The 20,810-nt window shown below is 27.2% G+C and overlaps 1 protein-coding gene across 1 annotated transcript in view; it reads right to left on the bottom strand.

Moving 5' to 3' along the window:
- The window catches only part of Atg17 (autophagy-related 17), a 30,510-nt gene extending 10,069 nt beyond the window's left edge, over positions 1–20,441 (bottom strand). Inside the window, exons 1-5 of the mRNA XM_011503324.1 lie at positions 20,292–20,441; positions 18,613–19,299; positions 12,518–12,726; positions 1,719–2,007; positions 655–961 (exon numbers count right to left, since the gene is read on the bottom strand). Coding sequence (XP_011501626.1) covers positions 655–961; positions 1,719–2,007; positions 12,518–12,726; positions 18,613–18,680 — 873 coding nt within the window. The 5' untranslated portion in view covers positions 18,681–19,299; positions 20,292–20,441. The remainder of the gene's footprint in view (positions 1–654; positions 962–1,718; positions 2,008–12,517; positions 12,727–18,612; positions 19,300–20,291) is intronic.
- Positions 20,442–20,810: the final 369 nt, after the last annotated feature.

The following is a 20,810-nucleotide window of genomic DNA, read 5'->3' as shown; positions in this document are numbered from 1 at the left end:
TTATATTTTTGATCGAGTCAAAATTATATTCACACTTAGAAAATAAAAAATCATTATTATTATTATTATTATAAACAATTGGTCAGCCACAATTACTTTTATGAATTCAGAAATTTATATTTACTGTATTTAATCGTGTCTTATTGCATTTAAATGGTTAAGAAAAGAAATATTCATCAATTATACGCTTCTTATGCGATGAAGGAATCAAACGAACAATCACGAACAAACGAATATCATATGATTAAAAGATGATAAAATTATGGTTACAATCAACAAATGATAAAACCATATGATAAATGTATTATATTAATCAATTTTCGTTATTAAGTTTTACTTTACCAAGGATTTATCAATAATTGTATTTTCTTGTGGAGTTTGCTATAAATGCAAGTACAAAACTGTGCCTCAAATAAATAAAAAACAAACTAAGAAAGATAAAAGAACTAGCGAATTATCGGAATAAAATTGTTGGAAAAATAGTTATCCCATTTATCATTCCTATTTTGAAATTACTGGAAGATTTCAAGCAATAATTAAGCGCATCTAAAAAAAGTGTAGAATTACGGCGATCAGCACGCGAACATAATTAACTCATACAAGATGTTTCCATTTCATTCTATTAAACTCGAGCGCGCAGTTGAAAAAAATCACCTCGTTCTTGAGGGCTTCCATTACGCGCTCGTCGAACTGCTCGAGGCCGCGCGAACACTGATCGGCCACTTGTTCCAAGCTGCTCTGATTGTCCTTGGCTGAGATCCACTTAAGAAGGCTCAGCGCATCCGCCACGTCCGATGTTTCCTGCGCCGACTGTGGATCTGTGATCCCCGTGATCCCCGTCTCTGGTTGTTGTTGTTGTTGTTGTTGTTGTTGTTCATCGGGACTCATGAGACCTTCGGCTTGAGCGCGCAAAGCTGGCAAAATTGGAATCTTTTCCAAATTTCTGAGATCTAAGTTGAAACTGCAATTGGGGAAGTTAATAACTTTTAGAATTTTAGAATTTGGTATGCAATATTATTGGCATATTGTGAATGTTTATAACAAATAAATGAAACAATCGATTATGCCTTAGGAAAAGCTTTCAATTTGTCTTGTATTATTTATTTTGTTAGTCAAATCTATTTAAAATTAAAGTTAAAGAGAGGATGAATAAAATTAAATTGTAGCGTGTTCATTGTGACAGAAATCTTCCCATGTTCATGTATATATTGTATTTTTTTCCCTCATTTTATGAATTTTAATTGCATAAATTACACCCAAATATAAATAACTACATAAATAAAATTATTTATAATATACTATCATTATCACAATATATAAAATGTTTAAAATACTATTTAATAATATAAAGAAAATATTTTATTAATCATTACTTTACATGATATGATAGGATCATGCGATATATTCTTTAAATATTATGTCAAAATCATGCGATATGCTAACAAGTATATTGTGTCCTCGATAAAATATAATAAATTATAAGTATAATATGAAAAAGCTGCTTATGGCCATACAAACATTTCAATCGCAATACAATTTTTTAATAGCTTCAACACAAGATACAATTTAATAATTGAATAATTCAATCTTATCGTTTAAATCTAAGTTTAGGTTAAGCTTTGTCAGTTTTGTCAGTTCAGTTACAGTCAATATAACCCGATTGAGCGCACTCGGATACTTCGCAACACAATATTTCAGCTTTAATGTGAGAAACTAACTTTTCAAGGAGTCCCATGTGTTGCTGGCGTTCCGACAAGTATATGGCGAAGTTTTGCTGGAGCACCTCGGCACGCGATTGGAAGGTTTGCGTGATGTCCTCGAGATTCGCGACAACGGCCGCCCATCCCTGCTGCTGGAGGTGCTGATCGTGAACGAGGCGCTCGCAGATGTAGGTTTGGTCCCGGGCGAGACCACAGCACTGCTGAGCGAGTTGAGCTCGAGCAACGAGGGTCTGATACGTTGCCGGCATCGCCAGCGAGGCGTCCACTTGGCTCTGCAAATCCACATCTGGAAATTTAAATTTTCTGCTTAATATCTCTCGGATAAACGGATTTATAAATGCTAGGTGAGTAGTTCATGGATCAGATGTTAATTTAACATTTATTTCAGGAGTAGCGGAAAATTCGATCGAGTTAACGGTTCAATGACAAATAAGATTAATAGGAACTTCTGAAAGGATTTCCTTTTTAAGCCTCTTGAAGGCCTGCGTGTAAATAGAAATAAGAAAATGTAGATAGAAGGTTTCTTTTTTTCATTCTATCGTTTTTTTTTGTGTCTAAACTGACCAAAATAGATACACTACCGTCGCTACTTATTCTTCCTTAACACGAATTAATGTTTCTTTCTTTCAATGTGGATTTGAAAATATGTCTGAAGTTCTTTAAAGTTAACGTTCGAAATTTTTTATCAATAAACTAATAAAATATATAATATACTAACAATTGAAATTTAATTACTTCGCATGTTTAAAGTAGTTTAATTCTTTATTATGGACTTAATTTCTGCAGATGACTATTTTTTTTTTACATTAAGACGTCCGATTATATTAACAAATATATTAACAAATATAAGAAATTCAGAATGAAAAGTTATTTTCGATTAATTTATTATATAAATAATTCTACGCTGGAAAATCTGATTTAAATTTAATTAACCTTTAAGGTATTGTCGGGTATGATTCGAGTTTATCTTCGTTCTAAATAAGAGCTCAAAGCATTCAAATTCAATTACCGTAAACATAATTGAAAATTTGCGAATAATGTAAAATTGTTACAGCGAGGGACTCTCTTTAATATAATGTTAGCCAGAAAATTGACTATGATTGTAGGCATATGTGACCGATACTTGATAATTAAAATGAGAAGAAGAAGAGTAAAGTCTAGTTTACAAAGCTTCGTGATGTGACTAAGTCTCCTCTATTGTTTCGTAATACTTAGTTTTCCTTACCTGTTTTGTGTTTATTATTAGGAACCTTATCATCGTATATAGCAATAGAAAAAAAAAATTAAAATGATCACTTGCAATTAGATAACTTGTTTATCATTAACAACTAATCAATTTCTCTATTTATCTTGTTAAATTGTTTTAATTATATTGTCACTTAAGCATTCCAATAATTTTATCGTTTCATTAATTTTTCCATATACTACACTCTTATAAATATTATGCGTAGACAAAAAATTCCCACGTAATATGTATCGTAATTTTTTCATTGATTGCAGTAAAACTAAAGCTATTTAACGTATGATAATAAATTTTAAGTATTTAGCTTTCGATATAAAATGTTAATATCCGCAAATGGACTATCTTATACTAGAAATACGGAATATCTGTAATAAAACGAATGCCATTTGCAAACGGTTAAGGTAATAAGAAAATCATAATCCTATTAAAGGGAACTTCAAAAACCATAGCATTCAAACAAAATAAAAGTTAGATTATAGAATTCATACGTTAAGTAAGAAGCGATTAAAAAATTTGTAGTCATACGGCCGCTCAAAATCTAATGCCGCGTTTCACGATTCCAGGCCAAAAAGAGCGATGTAAAATATCTTGGCACTCATTGAAAATTCAAGGGCAGTGACAATCTAGCGGTTGCCGCTTTCGGAAAACTTGCATCAGACTTCGGCTCGTCTTTGTCGACTAAATGCCGACATTGTATACCTACTATGAAACGCACACATAAGCACGGAATTATGTTGTAACGATCGGACGATTCTGACTACGAGATGGGACTACAATTCGTAATTGTATCGGTGCCATATTAATCTATTCATCCTTTTCTACAATTCGTTAAGCTTTAAGTATATCTTATTTCATTTTATTTACTCACTCTAATTTCTTATTTATTGTTCATTTAAATTTTCACTTCAGATATTATTATTATTATTATTATTATTATTATTATTATTATTATTATTATTATAGAAATGTAAATATAATTTAAATATTTTTTTAGTTATAAAAGTTGCTAACGTCCATTAAATTAAAAATATTAAGATAGTGGGGTTTATAGGTTGAGAAATGTGGTTGTCAATTCTCAAAAACTCATAAACATTTTGCAATCTGTCTAGATTTTATACTATTGAGATTCATAAGTTCGGCCTCATGCAATATCTTCATACTAACGCAGTCCAAAAATATATTATGGATCAACTAAAATCTAATAAAACGCTTGATTTGAATTATAATATAAATACTTGAAGTGTAGTTTTTGTATAATTTGAAAATTTAAATAAATTTATCTATCACATTCGAATCATCAAAGTATTACAAATTTTACTTACTATTGCATATGTTTTATATAATTTTTTTCGTAAACAAAAATTATAACAATAAAACTAATTTTAATAAAATGTATAGTTAATCTTATAATTAATGATAAGCACGTTGAAAATATTATTTCTGATACTCAATTTACATAAGTTTTTTTTTATATACATATTCTCTTTAAAATGTTGTTAATCTTCAGAATTAGAGATAATTTAAAAGCCAAAAACAAGCAATAAAAAGATACGACAGAATCATATTTTCGATTACATTCTGCGGATTTACAAACAGTTTTTTTTTTTTTTTTTTTTTTTGTTCAATGCTTATTGGTATATATAACACTATTATTTAGTGTGTCACTAAACTTCGTTATTGACCTAAAAACCTACTGACATTTTAATTATACGATCTTTGAAGATGAAAGACCAACTAAAATTAGAATGAAAAGAGATTAATTAAGTATTTTTGGACAAAAATTTTATCTGTCTTGTGTGGATAAAAATTATTATTGTATAGGAATATTATATGAAATTAAAGATTAAGATGGCGTTATTCTAAATATATATTTATTTATAAATTGAGAAAAATTGATAAAAATAATTTTCATATAAATATCTTATCAATTGCATTAAGCTTTAGAAATTATCTTTCATAAGTATACCTACAGATTTGAACAAAGCTATCTCATTAGCCAATAGTTAATTATTTTATAATTTGTCAGTTAAAAATTGAAATAACAAAACCAAAATAACCAAATAAGATATAAGTGTGATTATATCAGATAATTAATAGTAATGTGCCGAACTTAAGAGATTTCAACTTGTTTTATATTTTGTTTTATATTCTTATTTCTATATTATAGATAGCATTGATAAAAGGTAATTGAGCGATTAAATATTTTCATTATATTAAAGACAATAAATTAAAATAATCATATTTATTTGTATAATGGAAGTACGATTTTTGTCAGTCAACAATTAATTCTTTTCAAACTCATATTTAGCTTTGTAAAAGTATGTGTCTGTTTATTTACAAATGAATAACATAAATAAATACGTATGATATTGTATCATATTCACATAATTCTCTAAATTCTATTAAAAATAAATGCTGTAATATTGATATTCCTTACAGATCAACAATTTTTTTTTAAACTAATGGAAGATATATTATATAAAGGCGTGAGTATACTGAATGAGCCTAATTTATTATAAATATATATTCCAATTTCTAATATACACAATCATATATACTTCAATTTTTCACAGATATTCCTTAAAAATTTTTCAATTCTATATATTATGTATAAAATTTAATATAAATTGTCATAGTTTAGATTAACAAAACTGTAAAGAAATGTTATTACTAACATTATTTATGTTTGCACGACATTAAAAAGTGTTTATTCAATTTTATTACTGTTACAAATCAATTCTCTTCAATGATATGAAAAACATAATTTCATTCATTTCACAGCTTTGCATTCGATACGACTTCAAATAATATCCTTGAAAAACGTTAATTCCGCAAAAGTCATCAACATTATATATTTATAAATATATATAATAAAATGAATTTACAGTAATTTCAATGCCATTTTATGTTGCGTTTTTTTTTTTTTTTTTTTTTTTTTTTTTTTTTTTGTAATCAATGCGCACTTATAATTACATCACGTGCGTATCTAAGACACAAGTGCTCGTAAAAATAGAATAGATATTTTATTAGCATATGACAAAGCCTATATAAAGAATAAATTAAAATGAATGTAATCAATGTAGATTTGTAAAATATTTTCTAAAATTAACGTGGACACGTGAAATCAACTTTACATAGAGCAATAATTTAATTTGGTTACTTATAATTTTACGCGCAAAATTAACCATTTTTTAAAATAAGTTTTCACCATTATTTAATCATAATAACAGTAGAATAATATTATAATGTTTTAAAAACGCATACTTCAAAAATATTACATTTGGTAAGATTTTAGGCAAACCTAAAGGGTTGGGCGGCAACTTGATTTCGTTTAAAAATTCTAAAAAGATGAAAAAAATATTTCTAAAAATTTTAAATAATAATAAATTACGAAATATTTTTTTCTTTCAAAAATGCTTAAAAAAAAAATAAAATAACAAAATTACATTTTAAGTAACTATCAATAATGGATATAATGAATATAATGGATACATCAACAATTATATTAAATACAATATTATTTTTAATATTCAATTTTCATGAACGACTATTACATGATAAATTGTATGCGCTTTTCATGAATTATCTATAAAGAATATTATAAAATTTTATTATTAATTCTTACATATTTTTAAATTATTCTTTTAATAGAGCTTTTTAACTTGGAGCGCAGAATTAAATTTTACGATTAAGAATCTCAAATTGTTTAAAACATACTCAACAATAAAAAAATTTATTATTAATTTAATTGATAAAATCAATGTATTTTACATTTATATAATAAAATAAAACTACATTGAAGTAAATAAAGCACTAATTTTCAAACAATACACGAATATTGTAAAAAGTCGATATATGTAAATTACTTTAATATGGGAAAATAGATCAAACAATGTGGATATCTTTAGAATCGAAATTCTTGCATGTTATACGAATATGCTTTATTCCTAATTACGAAATATTTAATTTGAAATCTAAAATTAAGCTTCTAAATATACTTCAACGTTTTAATGTATAAGAAAGTTATTCAAATGTTTTTAGTTAGTTGATATGAAAATGTTTAAAAAATTTGATTTACCAAGTTTAATCGAAAAATCTATTACTATTCAATTATAGTATAATATAATTACTACGATAAAAATATAATTATTATTATCTACGTGTTAGCTATTTATTTAGGAATATTCATTTAAAATGCATATTTAAAAATATGTTGCGTTCTAAAAATATATATTATGAGTGATAAAAAAAATTATAATTTCAAGTCATTGAAAAACAAAAAAAAAAAAAAAAAATTGTTTTTGCGTTAAGGCATAAGAAAACTTGATTAATGAAATGCAAATTTTCTTTTCTACAAATGTAAAAAGATTCTTCTTGAACGTTGTTTTTGTTAAATATATAATTTTACTAATTTTACATTATAATTGATATTATAAATTTTTAATTAATATCAATCTATTTTTCATTAATCCCTGAATTATCTATAATATGATCATCTTGATACAATATTTTATAAGCATTGAAATACTACGCTAATCCAAACTTGTGTGCTAATTTACAAATCCAATCTAGTAATAATTACATAATAATCGATTTCCTATTTCAAAAAAGTCTTACATTTTATAACAAATTACAATAAAAATTTTCAAATAGTCTAAATATTTTTATAAATATCTTTTGTATAATTGAAAAAGTAGACAATATATCGAGGCTAAGTGATTTTATATTTAAGCATAAATTTTATTAAAAACTATTATTTACATGTATAAATTCTTAATTTATGTATATATATTTATTTATAGTTATTCCAAAATATCTTATATAATACGGGACGCATATTTATTATGGAAAATACTGATAAAAGTTTCAAAACTATTAATTAATACACTTGGCATTAAAGATTGTATATATATATAAAAACAAAAAAAACAAAAAAAAAAAAACAAAACAAAAAAAATCCCCTCAATTGATTTAGCAATATGCCTATGGTGCTGCAACAAGAGGATACGTGTGAATCGCCTCTCGAGCCATTTTCCACAAATCTATTCGTTTAATGGCTCCACTTTATACGCACAAGAATTATATTCCTCATAAATATGCAACCTTTTAATTGATATCCATACTCAATTATTCTTCACACTTCTCCCCTATATATTCACAAACAATAGACGCGGGTATTGTATTGGTGCGCCATTATGAGCACTTCTACGTTAAAGCAAAGCCGATGCGCAAGCGTTTGCGCATTTTCGACAGTGCGTTACAATGCTCGTCATGCACAAAAGCAAGTGTGCGTGCATACGCAATAATAGTTGGCCTTCGACGTTACTTTTCCGAACTCGGCGCATGATTTTAATTATTTTTACTACGCAAAAGCATCTTACTAATGCTCGTTCAAAAAAAAAAAAAAAAGGACAGCTATACAATCGACATCGATAAAAATGCTCACCTCTAGATAGGGCATTCCGTAATTTCCGTATGTACATTATGACTTTCATGGCTAAATTGTCATTTGAAATTCAGATCCTTATAACCACTTATCAAATACAAAGATAAAGTAAGACCGTATTTACAAATCTTAAAGTTATAAAAGGAACTTTAAAATAAACCGTTATTATAGTCATTTATTGCATATGTGAAAAGATTTTAACCGAAAAAAAAATGAAAATGCAATAAGCGCTAAAGTAAGTTTCAAAAATAGTAAATGATAAAATATTTATTTCCTACTACTTATTTATAGTTTTTACATTCACTTTTTAATGTGGCATATTGTAGAACAATGGTCAATACAACTAATTTCCTATATATTAGGTTTAATTTCTTATTAAAGGTATTTAATAGGCTTATTTATACATTAGGATAAATTAGGATACGAAAAATTTAATAAATTTTGGATTTTGTCGAACGAAGAACCCAACTATTTAAAAAATTAATAATATTTATAAAAAAAAAAATCACTTATAAGCATAGGCTAGACTTTCAAATTTTTTTGTTTTGTTTTGTTTCTTTTCTTTCTTAAACTTAAGGCATCTGATTTAGTACTTATCAAATACCTAAGTCTAATACTAAAATAATAACAGACAAAGAAAGTTCGTGAAAAATGTATTTAACATAAAAAATAGAATAAGACATACTTTATTCTAATATTGAGTAGAACTCGATTATTTTTTAAACCAACTTTTTATTACAAATATTTTAAGATTTTATTAAAACATTCGTAACAAGATTTTAAATGCGATACATTATAAAAAAAATGTTTTCATTAAACATGTTATAAAACATAATTGTGTCGTTCATTTACTTAGGATCAAAAACTTCATAATTAAAACTAATTAATAAATAAATTCATTATTTTCATTTATTAAGCTTTCTTCCTATCTTGAATAGATTCACAATTTTTTAAATTGAATTTTATACATACAAATATGCTTATAAATTTTCAAGGTCAAATTTGATGTTTTTGTTTTGTAATCAATCATTGAAAACAAGTTATGTAGTGCAAAAAAGTTAATAAAACTTTTAAAGTATTTGTATAAAATTAAGCCTTTAAAGGTACATAAATAATTTCAGTGAAACTTTTATAAATTAAATATAAAATATGACTATGATAGACTGGGGACAGACACATTCATCGTTTAAGTTTATATTTTTTTAATGTTTCAGTTAAAAATAATTGTGCACAAATTCAAAATTTTCAAATGAAATGCATCAATACAAAATAGTGCAATAACGACATTAATATTGATTAATCATATATACTTCAATGTTATAAAAAATCATTTACGTAATATCATACGTACAGTGAAGGTAATTTCTAATTATTTGTTTTATTTCTACAAAACAGTTAAATATAAATAAATAGGTTATATATTTTTAAATAATAAGATATTTAAATAAAATTAATAATTTTCATTTGTAAATATTTTTTAATTAATAAATGTTTAGAACATCTTTGTGGGAAATTCTAATAAGTATATATATATATATATATATATATATATATATATATATATATATATATATACATATACATAATTATTGCTTAATGTTTTATTAAATGTTGTAATTTCATTAGTAATGAAGTGTACGCAAACATATTTAAAAATATGTAATTAAATCGAAAAATTCTTAGACGTTACAGGTCGTTCACAATACGTATTTGTATTCATTTACAAAGTATTAAAGACCTGAAAAAGAGCTATATGCATCTAAATTTACCAGAGAAAGTCATCAATAATACACTGTATTACTAACGCTCATAAATGATTCAATTTACAAGGTGAACAAACATCAGTTAAGATTCACACACCGAAGGATGTATTTTCGAATACATAAGTAGAATATATTAAAATAAATATTACTTTGATGATTTTAACTTTATTATTAACCTACTGAGCAATATGATTTAAATTTTCATTAAATTTTAATAATTATTTATTAATCGATTCTATTAAATTTAATGAAAAATAGAGTTGCATTTTTACAAATCTCATAAATAATACAAAAGTATAAATTTAACAATTATTTAATAATACAGAATAAAACATTCATTATATTGATTTATTAAGATACTTTGAATATTATAAAAAGAAATACAATCGTTATTGCATTTTAAAACATTTTTTAGTTGCGAATTGCATTACGAAAATTATAATAGACTTGTTTGAAGGAAATAAAAAAAATATAATTAAACCAATATATTGTAATACTTTTTAATCGATGCACAAGAGCTAATAATGTGATGGATATTTGATGCTTTCTTAAAAATAAATATAGTAAAGAAAAACTAAATATTATAAATTAAATATATATTTTTTTCAATTCAATAAAATTTTTTCTTACTATATGTAATATAAATAAATGCTAAAAATATATTTTATAAAATATAATAATAAGTCATTGCTTTATATTCAGATTTGCTATACAAAGTATTAGCTATATAAATTATAATATTTAAAATAATTATTCTATTAGAAAAAGTTACGTCTCCTTGAAAATCGATGTAATAGTAGCAAGACTTTAATTAATAAATTTAGTAATGAATTTAAAATTGTTCAATACTAAATAATGAAACAATATAATAAACAATTAAATGGCAAAAATATCTTCTTCATATTTTTAAGATTTCTTTAATTAAAAAAATTCTTATTCACATATCTATAATTATATATACTATAAGAAAAATCATAATTCAATATAAACATTTGATATAATTGTAATCTAAACTGGTAAATTTTTCTATTATTTTCATTTATCGTTTAGTGTGCATTGCTCTTTAGATAAGCAATAAAGAATTTAAAATTATAAAATTCTTCGTTACAATATGTGAAAATAAATGAGAAACCATGAAAAACCTTATGCGCTTAATACATAAATTGCATAATAGTGCGTAATACGACGTTACATAATTTATAAACGCAACCATCTTTTCTGCAGGCGTCACATTGTCTAGCTCAATGAATATTGCTTTTCGAAAACCAGACGAGCGGACAAGCCTCCTTTTTGCCGTCTATAGACTTTTCAATGAGCCTCGATTCTTATAACGTAATTATCTCTATTCTTTAAATATAATTACATACCATATTGTATCCATACACAATTATTTGCTGTTTGTAATATATAATGTTTCTAAAAGTTTTTAGTTAATCTGAAAGACTTGGCGGCCGCTTTTTAACTATTTCGACAAGAAAATCAAGACAAGAAAGTCTTTATCGAGTGCTACTTACAATATGGGCGTTCAACAATCTCACTGTTTTTGTTGTTATTGTTGTTGTTGTTTTGTGTTATTGTTATTTTTAATACATACTTTTTAATAAGCACATAGTTTATATTATTGCATTGTTTACAATCTAACGAAAAATTAAAAATACTACTTCATATTTTATATAAAATTCATAACTAATAGATTGTGTATCAAATAAATACCGTGAATGATAAAATGTAATTTATGAGCTTTAAAATGCTTATACATCAATTCAAATCTAATATAAGAATGTATTTATACTAAGTCATTATTCTAAAACTATTAAAGGGATGTATAATTTTGTAAAAATTCAATTTAAAATAAAAACCATAAAATTTCCTTTTTTTAATCAGTTTTTACGAATTCTTACGAAAGTTTTAACGAGCAATTGATCAACAATATATTTACATTAGATTTATAATAAATGTATTGACAATAATTGCCTATTATCAATCATATGTGTATAATAACTTCCATAAAATGGCCTGTCATTTAAATATGAGGTAGTTAGTTGTAAATAAGATTACAGTAAATGTTCTTAATAAAATAAATACATTATTAAGATTTATAACGATCGTATGCATTGAGAAACAAAATTGTAAAATAGAAATTCTTGTAAAACATCTGTGGCACGACGTTTTAGTCTTGCGTTAAAATTAAATTTCAATTGTTTGGAAAGGCCTAGGATTCGCAATCAAACCAATCAAGAACCTTCATAATCGCATCACAATCTGATGGATTTTAGCAGCGGGCACAATGAAAATGCGCATGCACACGACGCGCTGTGACAATTACGTGCTGGCACAAACTTACCAGAACCATAATCCAGACTTGGAACAGGCGGCACCTGGCTCTCGATGGCAGCCATGCTGAAGAGGTAAATCGGATTTGTGTCCGTGCCGGCGGAATAGGAGCAAACCCTGACATTGGACTCGAGGCTCTCGCCGCCGCTCATCAGCAGCACTTGGTGAGCTACAGCGATGCCACATTCTCGGTCGATCGCCTCCTTCAGGTCGGATACACTGTAAAATAGCGTTTCGAAAAATAGCGTCAGTTATTATTTCATTGAATATTCGTCGAATAGCATTAACGTGTCGCTTTTGCTCCTGCAATTTATCTATCGTCCCATCGACAACTTGTAATAAAAATGTTATTTCTGTTAAGACAAACAATTTAAATGGAATTTGCAAACAAGTAATTATATTCAAATAGAACGCTTAATTTGGTTATCATTTATATTATTATCGTGATTAATGAGATGTATTACACTACAGCGAAGAATTTTATGTAATGATCGATACAAATAATATGAAATGCTTTGACAGCCGTATGTTGTCAGACCTCGATAGGAATGCTTTAATATATATTATTAATATAGTATCCATTATTAATGTATTTAGTCTTCTGTTGATGTAACAAAAAATTATTTAATTATAATAGTTTTGTCTTCGAGTCATGTATTCCTTTTCTTCGTCGAGCAAATGATATATTAATGAATCTTTATGATTTTTCTAGCAGTGTATCATTTACAAAAAAGTATTTTTTTTTTTTTTTTTTTTTTTGCAAAATTGTTTAGAAATATAAAAAAATTCCAAGGATAGTTTTAAGCACCGTTTCATCCAATTACCTGCCAAATAAATGTAGTCTGAACTATTTTCAATTGAGAGAAGATTTTTTTCTTGAAGAAAAAAGTAAAGAAGCATGATATGACATGATTAAATTATTATAAATCAAGGGACACTTTATAATACTGATTGTATTTGCTACTTATTTATATAATTTATAAAATTACAGAAGTCGAATAAAATTAGATCTAAATATAATATATTTAAATATAATATGATATATTAATTCCTTAATTATTAATATTCTAAATTATTAACAAGAAAAACAAAATATTTTAATGTTATAAAACTTCGCTTTATTATTATGAATCGTTAATGACAGCGAGTAAATGTAACTGTAACAGATATTGATATTAATGCGAACGGAAATATTTGCAAATCCTGTCTACATAACATGTTAAATTGAATATAATTTTTGAAAGAACTAATTAATAATTGCATATCCTTGGTGGATATTTCTACTAAGGAATTATAATGATGGAATTTAATTAATGAAGAACTTAACAATCAATAATTACGGTGCGAGCATGCGAATGCAATGAATACAATTAGTAAAATCAACGCTACAATTATCCTCAAAGATAGTTCTATCGGATTATACTTATTTAGTAATGATAGGCATATATATATATATAATGAAAAAATATAAAAGATACATTGCCACAATATTTCTAAACAGCAGTACATTTATGATAGTACTTGTATATAATTGCAATGAAATTTCTTTATAAATTTTTTAAATATAAACACAAAAATAAAGAGAAAAATGATAGACTGTATTATGCAATTTTAATAGATACTATTGCAATAGAGGAATTATGCAAACATATATACAGGTAAAAATTTTTAATTTTCATTTCAATTCAATTCACTTATAAAAATAAAATAAACAACAAATGCATTTAAAGCTGTTATTACAAGATTGTAGATACCATCTAAGCTTTATTATTGAAATATAACAAGCGAATGAATTTAATTAAAATTCAAATTGTATATTATCGTAATTAAATAACTTGTTTTGATCACAAATTATAATTCAATGTTAATATTTACTAAAATATCACCACTAACCTCTCAATCTTAAGGAATGTGGAATAAGGAGGAGCAATGAATTGGTTAAAATATAATTATATAGGGTAATAAATCGGAATAAAAATATGATCATTAAATTCGTGTATTTATATTACTTCATTGATGTTTATCAAACGATACACAATTATTTAAACTCGATTGTAAACGGAAAAACATAACCTCCTCAATTGACAAATAATACTTTCTAACAATATCATAATTAATTATTTCACTTCGAGTATTCGTTTTTTTTTGTTTTTTGTTTTTTATTTTTAAATAATGGATTTCTCCTACACTATAATGAAATATGCTAAATGTTGTTATATAAATTCTACTAATATATAACTGTAAATCCCATAATAATATAAAATTACCTAAAGTCTTCATTATTATATAATAAAATTCGTATTATTATTATGCTTACTGTAGATTATAATCTCGTAATAAACACAAGTTTTATTATAATAATCTAGATCATTAACTAATTATATAAGATTTACTCTACAATTTTTATAACCATATGGGTTGACATTCATAAATAAATACGATAATTAATTTAAAATAAAAAAAAAAAACAATAAATTTTATCTCACTTCACATTTGCGTATATAAACATAAAAGCACAGAGTCAAAAGTATTTTTAAATCGAGATAATCGATAGCAAAACAGCTCGCTGCCTTTTTTAATACTTTTCTTTTACCATTTTTCGCTCAATGCAATATCTTAGCAGTGCTGCACGACCGAGTTGAAAAGCGGTCGCAAAGAAGGTGGGGGAGGTGACGGAGAAGGTAGCGGAGGAGGAGGAGGAGGAGGAGTAAGCGAGAGGACTCAACATGAAAAAGAAAAGTCCGGGAGGTCTTTTGTTGCTACAGGGCGCACCGACCTGCTTAAGCAATTTTGCAAAATATCGCTGTATCGCGTGTGCGTATGTATGTACGATTATATTCGAAATCTTTCATCATAGCTCATTTCTATAATTTACAAAGGCCATAAGTTTGATAAGTCTCTGCAAATGTTTTATTACTATCAACGAAAGTGTTTGCATTCGCATCGACACATTATTTCTATTGCTTTTATAATTGCATATTGTTACTGTTATTATTATTTTTTGTTTAAATTATTTTAGAATTTCATTAGCGATATGTAGTAATAATAGAATTCACAATCACTGCCAATTCTATTGAATGTATATTTTATTTATAAACTAGCGAATAAGTAAAATACTACCCTTTTTATGTTTACAATTTGTTGTAATATAAATACACGTATTTCGTGAAGATTTTAATAAATAATTAATTCAATTTGTATAGCCTGTCATATAATGTGAAAATTAACTGATCGTTTATAATTTTTTTTTTCTTCGGTATGCTTCAAAATCTTACATTTATATATAGTTATATTTATTTTGTGTAAAACCAAAATTTTTCCATTTCAATGTGCGATTCGAAGCAAGCGACTTGATGATACATTATAATAAAATTTTTTAGCATAATGTCACGTATTGAATTAAGAAAGAATTTATTTGACAATGTCAACTGAAGCAAATGCACATATTATATAACGATCGGATATCTAGAATTTTACTTAAAAGTATTTAATCACAAATATTATTTAAAAAATCAATAGTGCAATTACTTTTAAGCCATCGCCCTCGTCATTAACAAAAGTACGTCAAAACGTTATTTTATTATAGAATGTTATTATAGATCTAAATATCGGCAAATAAATAATTATGTCACGTTGTTTCTAAATTATTTGTATGATGTTAAAACTAAAAGAATTTGAATTCAAACAATCTTTACTTACACACTTAAATTATATAATTGTATTACTATAATGAGATTTTAGAAAATTTTTACTTTCTTTGTTTTATGAAAAAAAAGAAAATAAATAGTACAAGAAATAATTAGTTTTATGTTAATTTGATCATTCGCGCCGTCATTTCTTGCTTAATAATCTTAGTAAAAATTATAAAAAATATTGCAGATTTCCGGCAACAAATTTAATATTAAACAGGTACATTTGTTTGTTAAATAATCGTGATTTTAAACGTGTATAACGCCATCAATTGATGTGCCGAAATTAGTTTTGCTAAAATCTTATCACGAGCCAGTACTTATAGATAGATGTCTACGAGGAAAACAAGTTATATCATGTAAATTAATAATTCCTAAAACTAAAAGCAACGATAAAACAAGCTTTACTATGTTATTTAAATTACATTACATTTTTAATTATATATAAATAATATAAATATTATTTATAGACGTTTAAAATTTTGAATCTAATTATAGTTGTTAATTCTTAATAAGAATATTTCTTAATAGAATATAGACTTAAGGACACCAGTAACAACGTAATTATTTAACTTCGACATATTGGTAAGTACGTAATTTGATAAAAAAAAAAAAAAAAATTAATAGGCCAATTTAATTTAATAAACAACAAATAGATACAATTTACATTTTATTAAACGTAAGCAAGTATTATAAATGTATAAAAATCCATTATAAAGAATGTAATATGCAAGTATAATGTTATTATAATCATCATTATCGATCCTATATAAAAATCATCAATATAATAATAGATAATTCAGCATAAAATTTATGCGTGAATGTGCGTATGTATCTATGCATGGAATTATTATACCCGAAACAGCAATTCTTTATCGAGGAATAAAAATGGAATGCATAGAGTTGATAACGCGAAGTGGGTGCTATAACGCTATTAACAATTATGTTACCGAATCATATGTAAACGTAAACACGCGATAGAAGAAGATAAAAAGACGGAAGGGAGACTGCAAGAGAAGCACTTTATAACATTGGCGCGCGCGCACGAGCGCCCAACACTATACACAGTAGCCGATGAAATCACAACGTTCGATTTTTCTTTTCCCTTTTTTTTTTCTTACATTGTGCAATGACACGGTGCAACGACGACCATTCGACAAGAATAATATATATTTGAAAGATAGTTTTGAAGTAACGATATATATAAGTAGCGTAGTGATGTTTTACAGTATTTAAGTAGCTTAATTCTAAAGCTTAGCATTTATAGAGGCAAATGTAATTATACCGTTCCTGTTGTTGAAATTTTGAATCTTAGTTATTTAAAATGCTGTGCTTGTCTAGAATATTTTTTTTTTTTTTTTTTTTTGTATAGTCGTATAAGGAGATGACTGTAGAGAATTTCACCAATTAAATAAGTTGCCTTAAAGGCTGACATTGCGTATACTTTTATTTTTCCACAAAATCTAATCTTTGATTTTATTAATGCGGTCAGAAATTTAATGTTTCTATTATGTCAAGCGTCGTAGTAAAAATTATTATATGCCAATAATAATAGCATATATTGTAATAAAGCAGACGAAAAAGTAAAACCTAGTCTTTATCTATTCAGATCATCTGTCATTAAGGAGATTAAAGTATATGTAGTCTTAAACCATTGATTATTATGTCTGTCATCTGTTTTGTACTTTGCTATCGCACGTCCTAGATTCTTTATTTCTTGATAGTAATGTGAGTTTTAATTAAGATTTAAAATTAATTTCTTTAATTTATGATCGATTTTTTAAACATAATTAGGCCTATATACTACACATTAAGAATTACTATAAGATATAAAGCAAATGAAGTTGGTATACAATTGATAATAAAAATTCGTTTTAGAGAGTAAAACCAGATTATGGAATTAAAAAATATAATATCTTTAAACAGCAACATGAAGTTGTCTTAGACAATTTTTTAATCAATCTATAATCTAGGTTAATTGACAGCGATTAGCAATTTATGCATTAATTAACACAACTGTTTATTATAAGCATAAAACTTATAGAATTTTTTTTTCATTTTTTATAAAAATCAAATTTAACACTTTGATACTCGCTAATCTACCACTTAACTCTATTGTAGAATGTACATCAAGAAAATATCATGTAAAATAATTGAATAAAGGGATGAATGATGTATTCTGCAATCTTTGTTATTAATTCTATTTATATTGAATTTTTAAATAAACTATGATTTTTACCAAATAAAATATATAGGTTATAATATTAATGAAGAATCTGCTGTTTGATAAATTCATTAAATCAGTTTTTTATATTACTATGCATATTGATGTGTTAACCGTTAAACGGATGACGACAAGCCGATTGAATAATTTTTTCATTGTTTGTGATTTAAGGATGATGAGAAAAATATTTACCTTTGTAGAGCGAGTTTGATGTCGAAGGTGATGGTTGTTCCAGTGTCCACGTGAAAAACGTAAAGCATTTTTGAGCTGATTAATTCAAATTGTTAATAATAATGCTGCTACAGGTCAAGGCGAACACCTTATTTTTACTCAACAACCGTTATCCAACTATTGGAACCCCTTTAGTCAGCTTGATTGGGGCCAATCCCCACGTTTATGTGACTGCGCGAGGACGGCCCCTAATAGCTTTAATTTCATCGATTGCCAGAGTTATCTGTTGGATTTTCCACTAAATTCCTCAATACTCTGTGTACAGGCTGTTTCGCTATTCTCAGCATTTGTCAATATCATTCAGAATTTAAAATATTAAATCCTAGTCATTAGAGTAACTGTGCCTCCTTATAATTCAGAGATAGTATAAGCAATATTATTTACAGCATACTAGAGTGTAGACAAAATCTTGATTATTCTTAATAATAGAATTTAGGAACCTTGCTTATGATTTTCCATATAAAAGTGGTTTCTGACTAGTTGCATTTTTTCTTTCAATCTTCTTTCAATAAAAACATTTACAAATTCAACGGTATAAATAAAATCTGCAGTACTCCTTGCAATACAATAGTTATAACAGCCTTAAGTTGAGTTACATAAAGAACTTGTAATCCCTTTCTTTTCTTTCATTTACTGCGTCGCTGTAGCCTACAACAAAGGAAAAAAATTGTTTTTTCAATTAAATAATGAAAATCATAATTTCTATTTATTTAGTTATTTTATTTTACTTTTTTTTTTTCTTAATTACGTAAATAGTTGTTAAATAATGTAGATCGGAATGCTAAAGAGCAGCTCTTCAAAACTTAACCTTTGCGCAACAATTCTCCTGCAGTTTTTAAAGCATTCATTCGAATAATAAACATTATAAAAGTATACCGTTATTATTATGGCGGCGAGGGGTTACGGGTTGGGCAGTTGGGGGGTTGGAGGAGGAGTGAAAGAAGTAAGATTTCAAAGCCTATTATTATTATTATTATTATTATTATTGTTATTGTTATTGTTATTATTATTGTTATTATTATTGTTATCATTGTTGTTATTATTATTATTATTATTATTATTATTATTATTATTAATATTAATACTATTACTATTACTATTACTATTATTATTATTATAATTGATATCACTGTCGATGTTACTCCACAAGCTAAGTAGACGACGCAAACAAAACAAAACAACGACGTCGCATCGTCGAGAAGTTTTTCTAGCCCTTAGCTAAAGCGACTACCGATAATGAATACATATGCATATGCATATATATATATATATATATATATATATATAAATGCGCTAATAGAAAATAAAGAAGCGTCGGGTGCATCGTTACTTAACGAATTGGACGGAAGCAGACAACGCATTATTCGGATAGTGAGGAATCAATAAACAAAAGAACGCTAGTGACACGCGTAGATAAGCTATGATATTTCGTCTTTTCAGTCTCTACGAGTCGACGACGCGTTCGAGCTGAACGCGGGTCGAGCCGATCAGCTGCTGCGAGTAAAACAAAGCGCAGTGTCGCTAGGAACAACAAAGGCGTCACGAAGAAGACCGACGAAAGAAGAAATGGGGCGGAGGATGGGGGGAGCTTAAGTGTTCCGAAACTGGAAAAATCGGGAAAACAGGGATAAATGACTCACCCGAGCCCAGTGTCAGGTCCCTTCGTCCAAGCGATACTTTTCCGCGTCTCTCCTCGAGCTGCGTCGAACTGACAAATATACAACGACACTGCTGCTACGCCGAGATCTGCTGCGCCACTATCCTCTCTCTCCCTCTCGCTCTTCGTGTGTGTCTGTGTCTGTGTGTGTGTGTGTGTGCGCGCGCGCGCGCGCGCGTGTTCGTGCACGGGTGCGGGTGCGTGCGTGCGCGCGCGTTTGTGTGGACGCGCGCGTTCCCTTCCTCTTTCTTGCTACGCGCAAGTAAAATACACGGGCACTCGAGTCGGTCGGTCCGTCTCTTGCGCGTAAATACACGAAGCGCTAGTGGCGTTGGCGGCGGTGACAGCAGGCGGCAGTGGTCGAGAACAAAGGAGAGAGAAAAGAGTCTCGGGCTGAAAGACGCATAGGCTACGTGATATCTGACACTAGCTGATGGGCAAACTTCCCCGAGGAGAAAACAGTCCGCGAGAGCTTGCGCTTGCACTGCCAGCGAGCCCCACA

This window comes from Ceratosolen solmsi, unplaced genomic scaffold (assembly GCF_000503995.2).
Source record: "Ceratosolen solmsi marchali unplaced genomic scaffold, CerSol_1.0 scaffold63, whole genome shotgun sequence".
NCBI classification, from domain to species: domain Eukaryota; kingdom Metazoa; phylum Arthropoda; class Insecta; order Hymenoptera; family Agaonidae; genus Ceratosolen; species Ceratosolen solmsi.
Note: the sequence above shows the minus strand (reverse complement) of the source record. Positions and strands in the feature narration are given on the sequence as shown.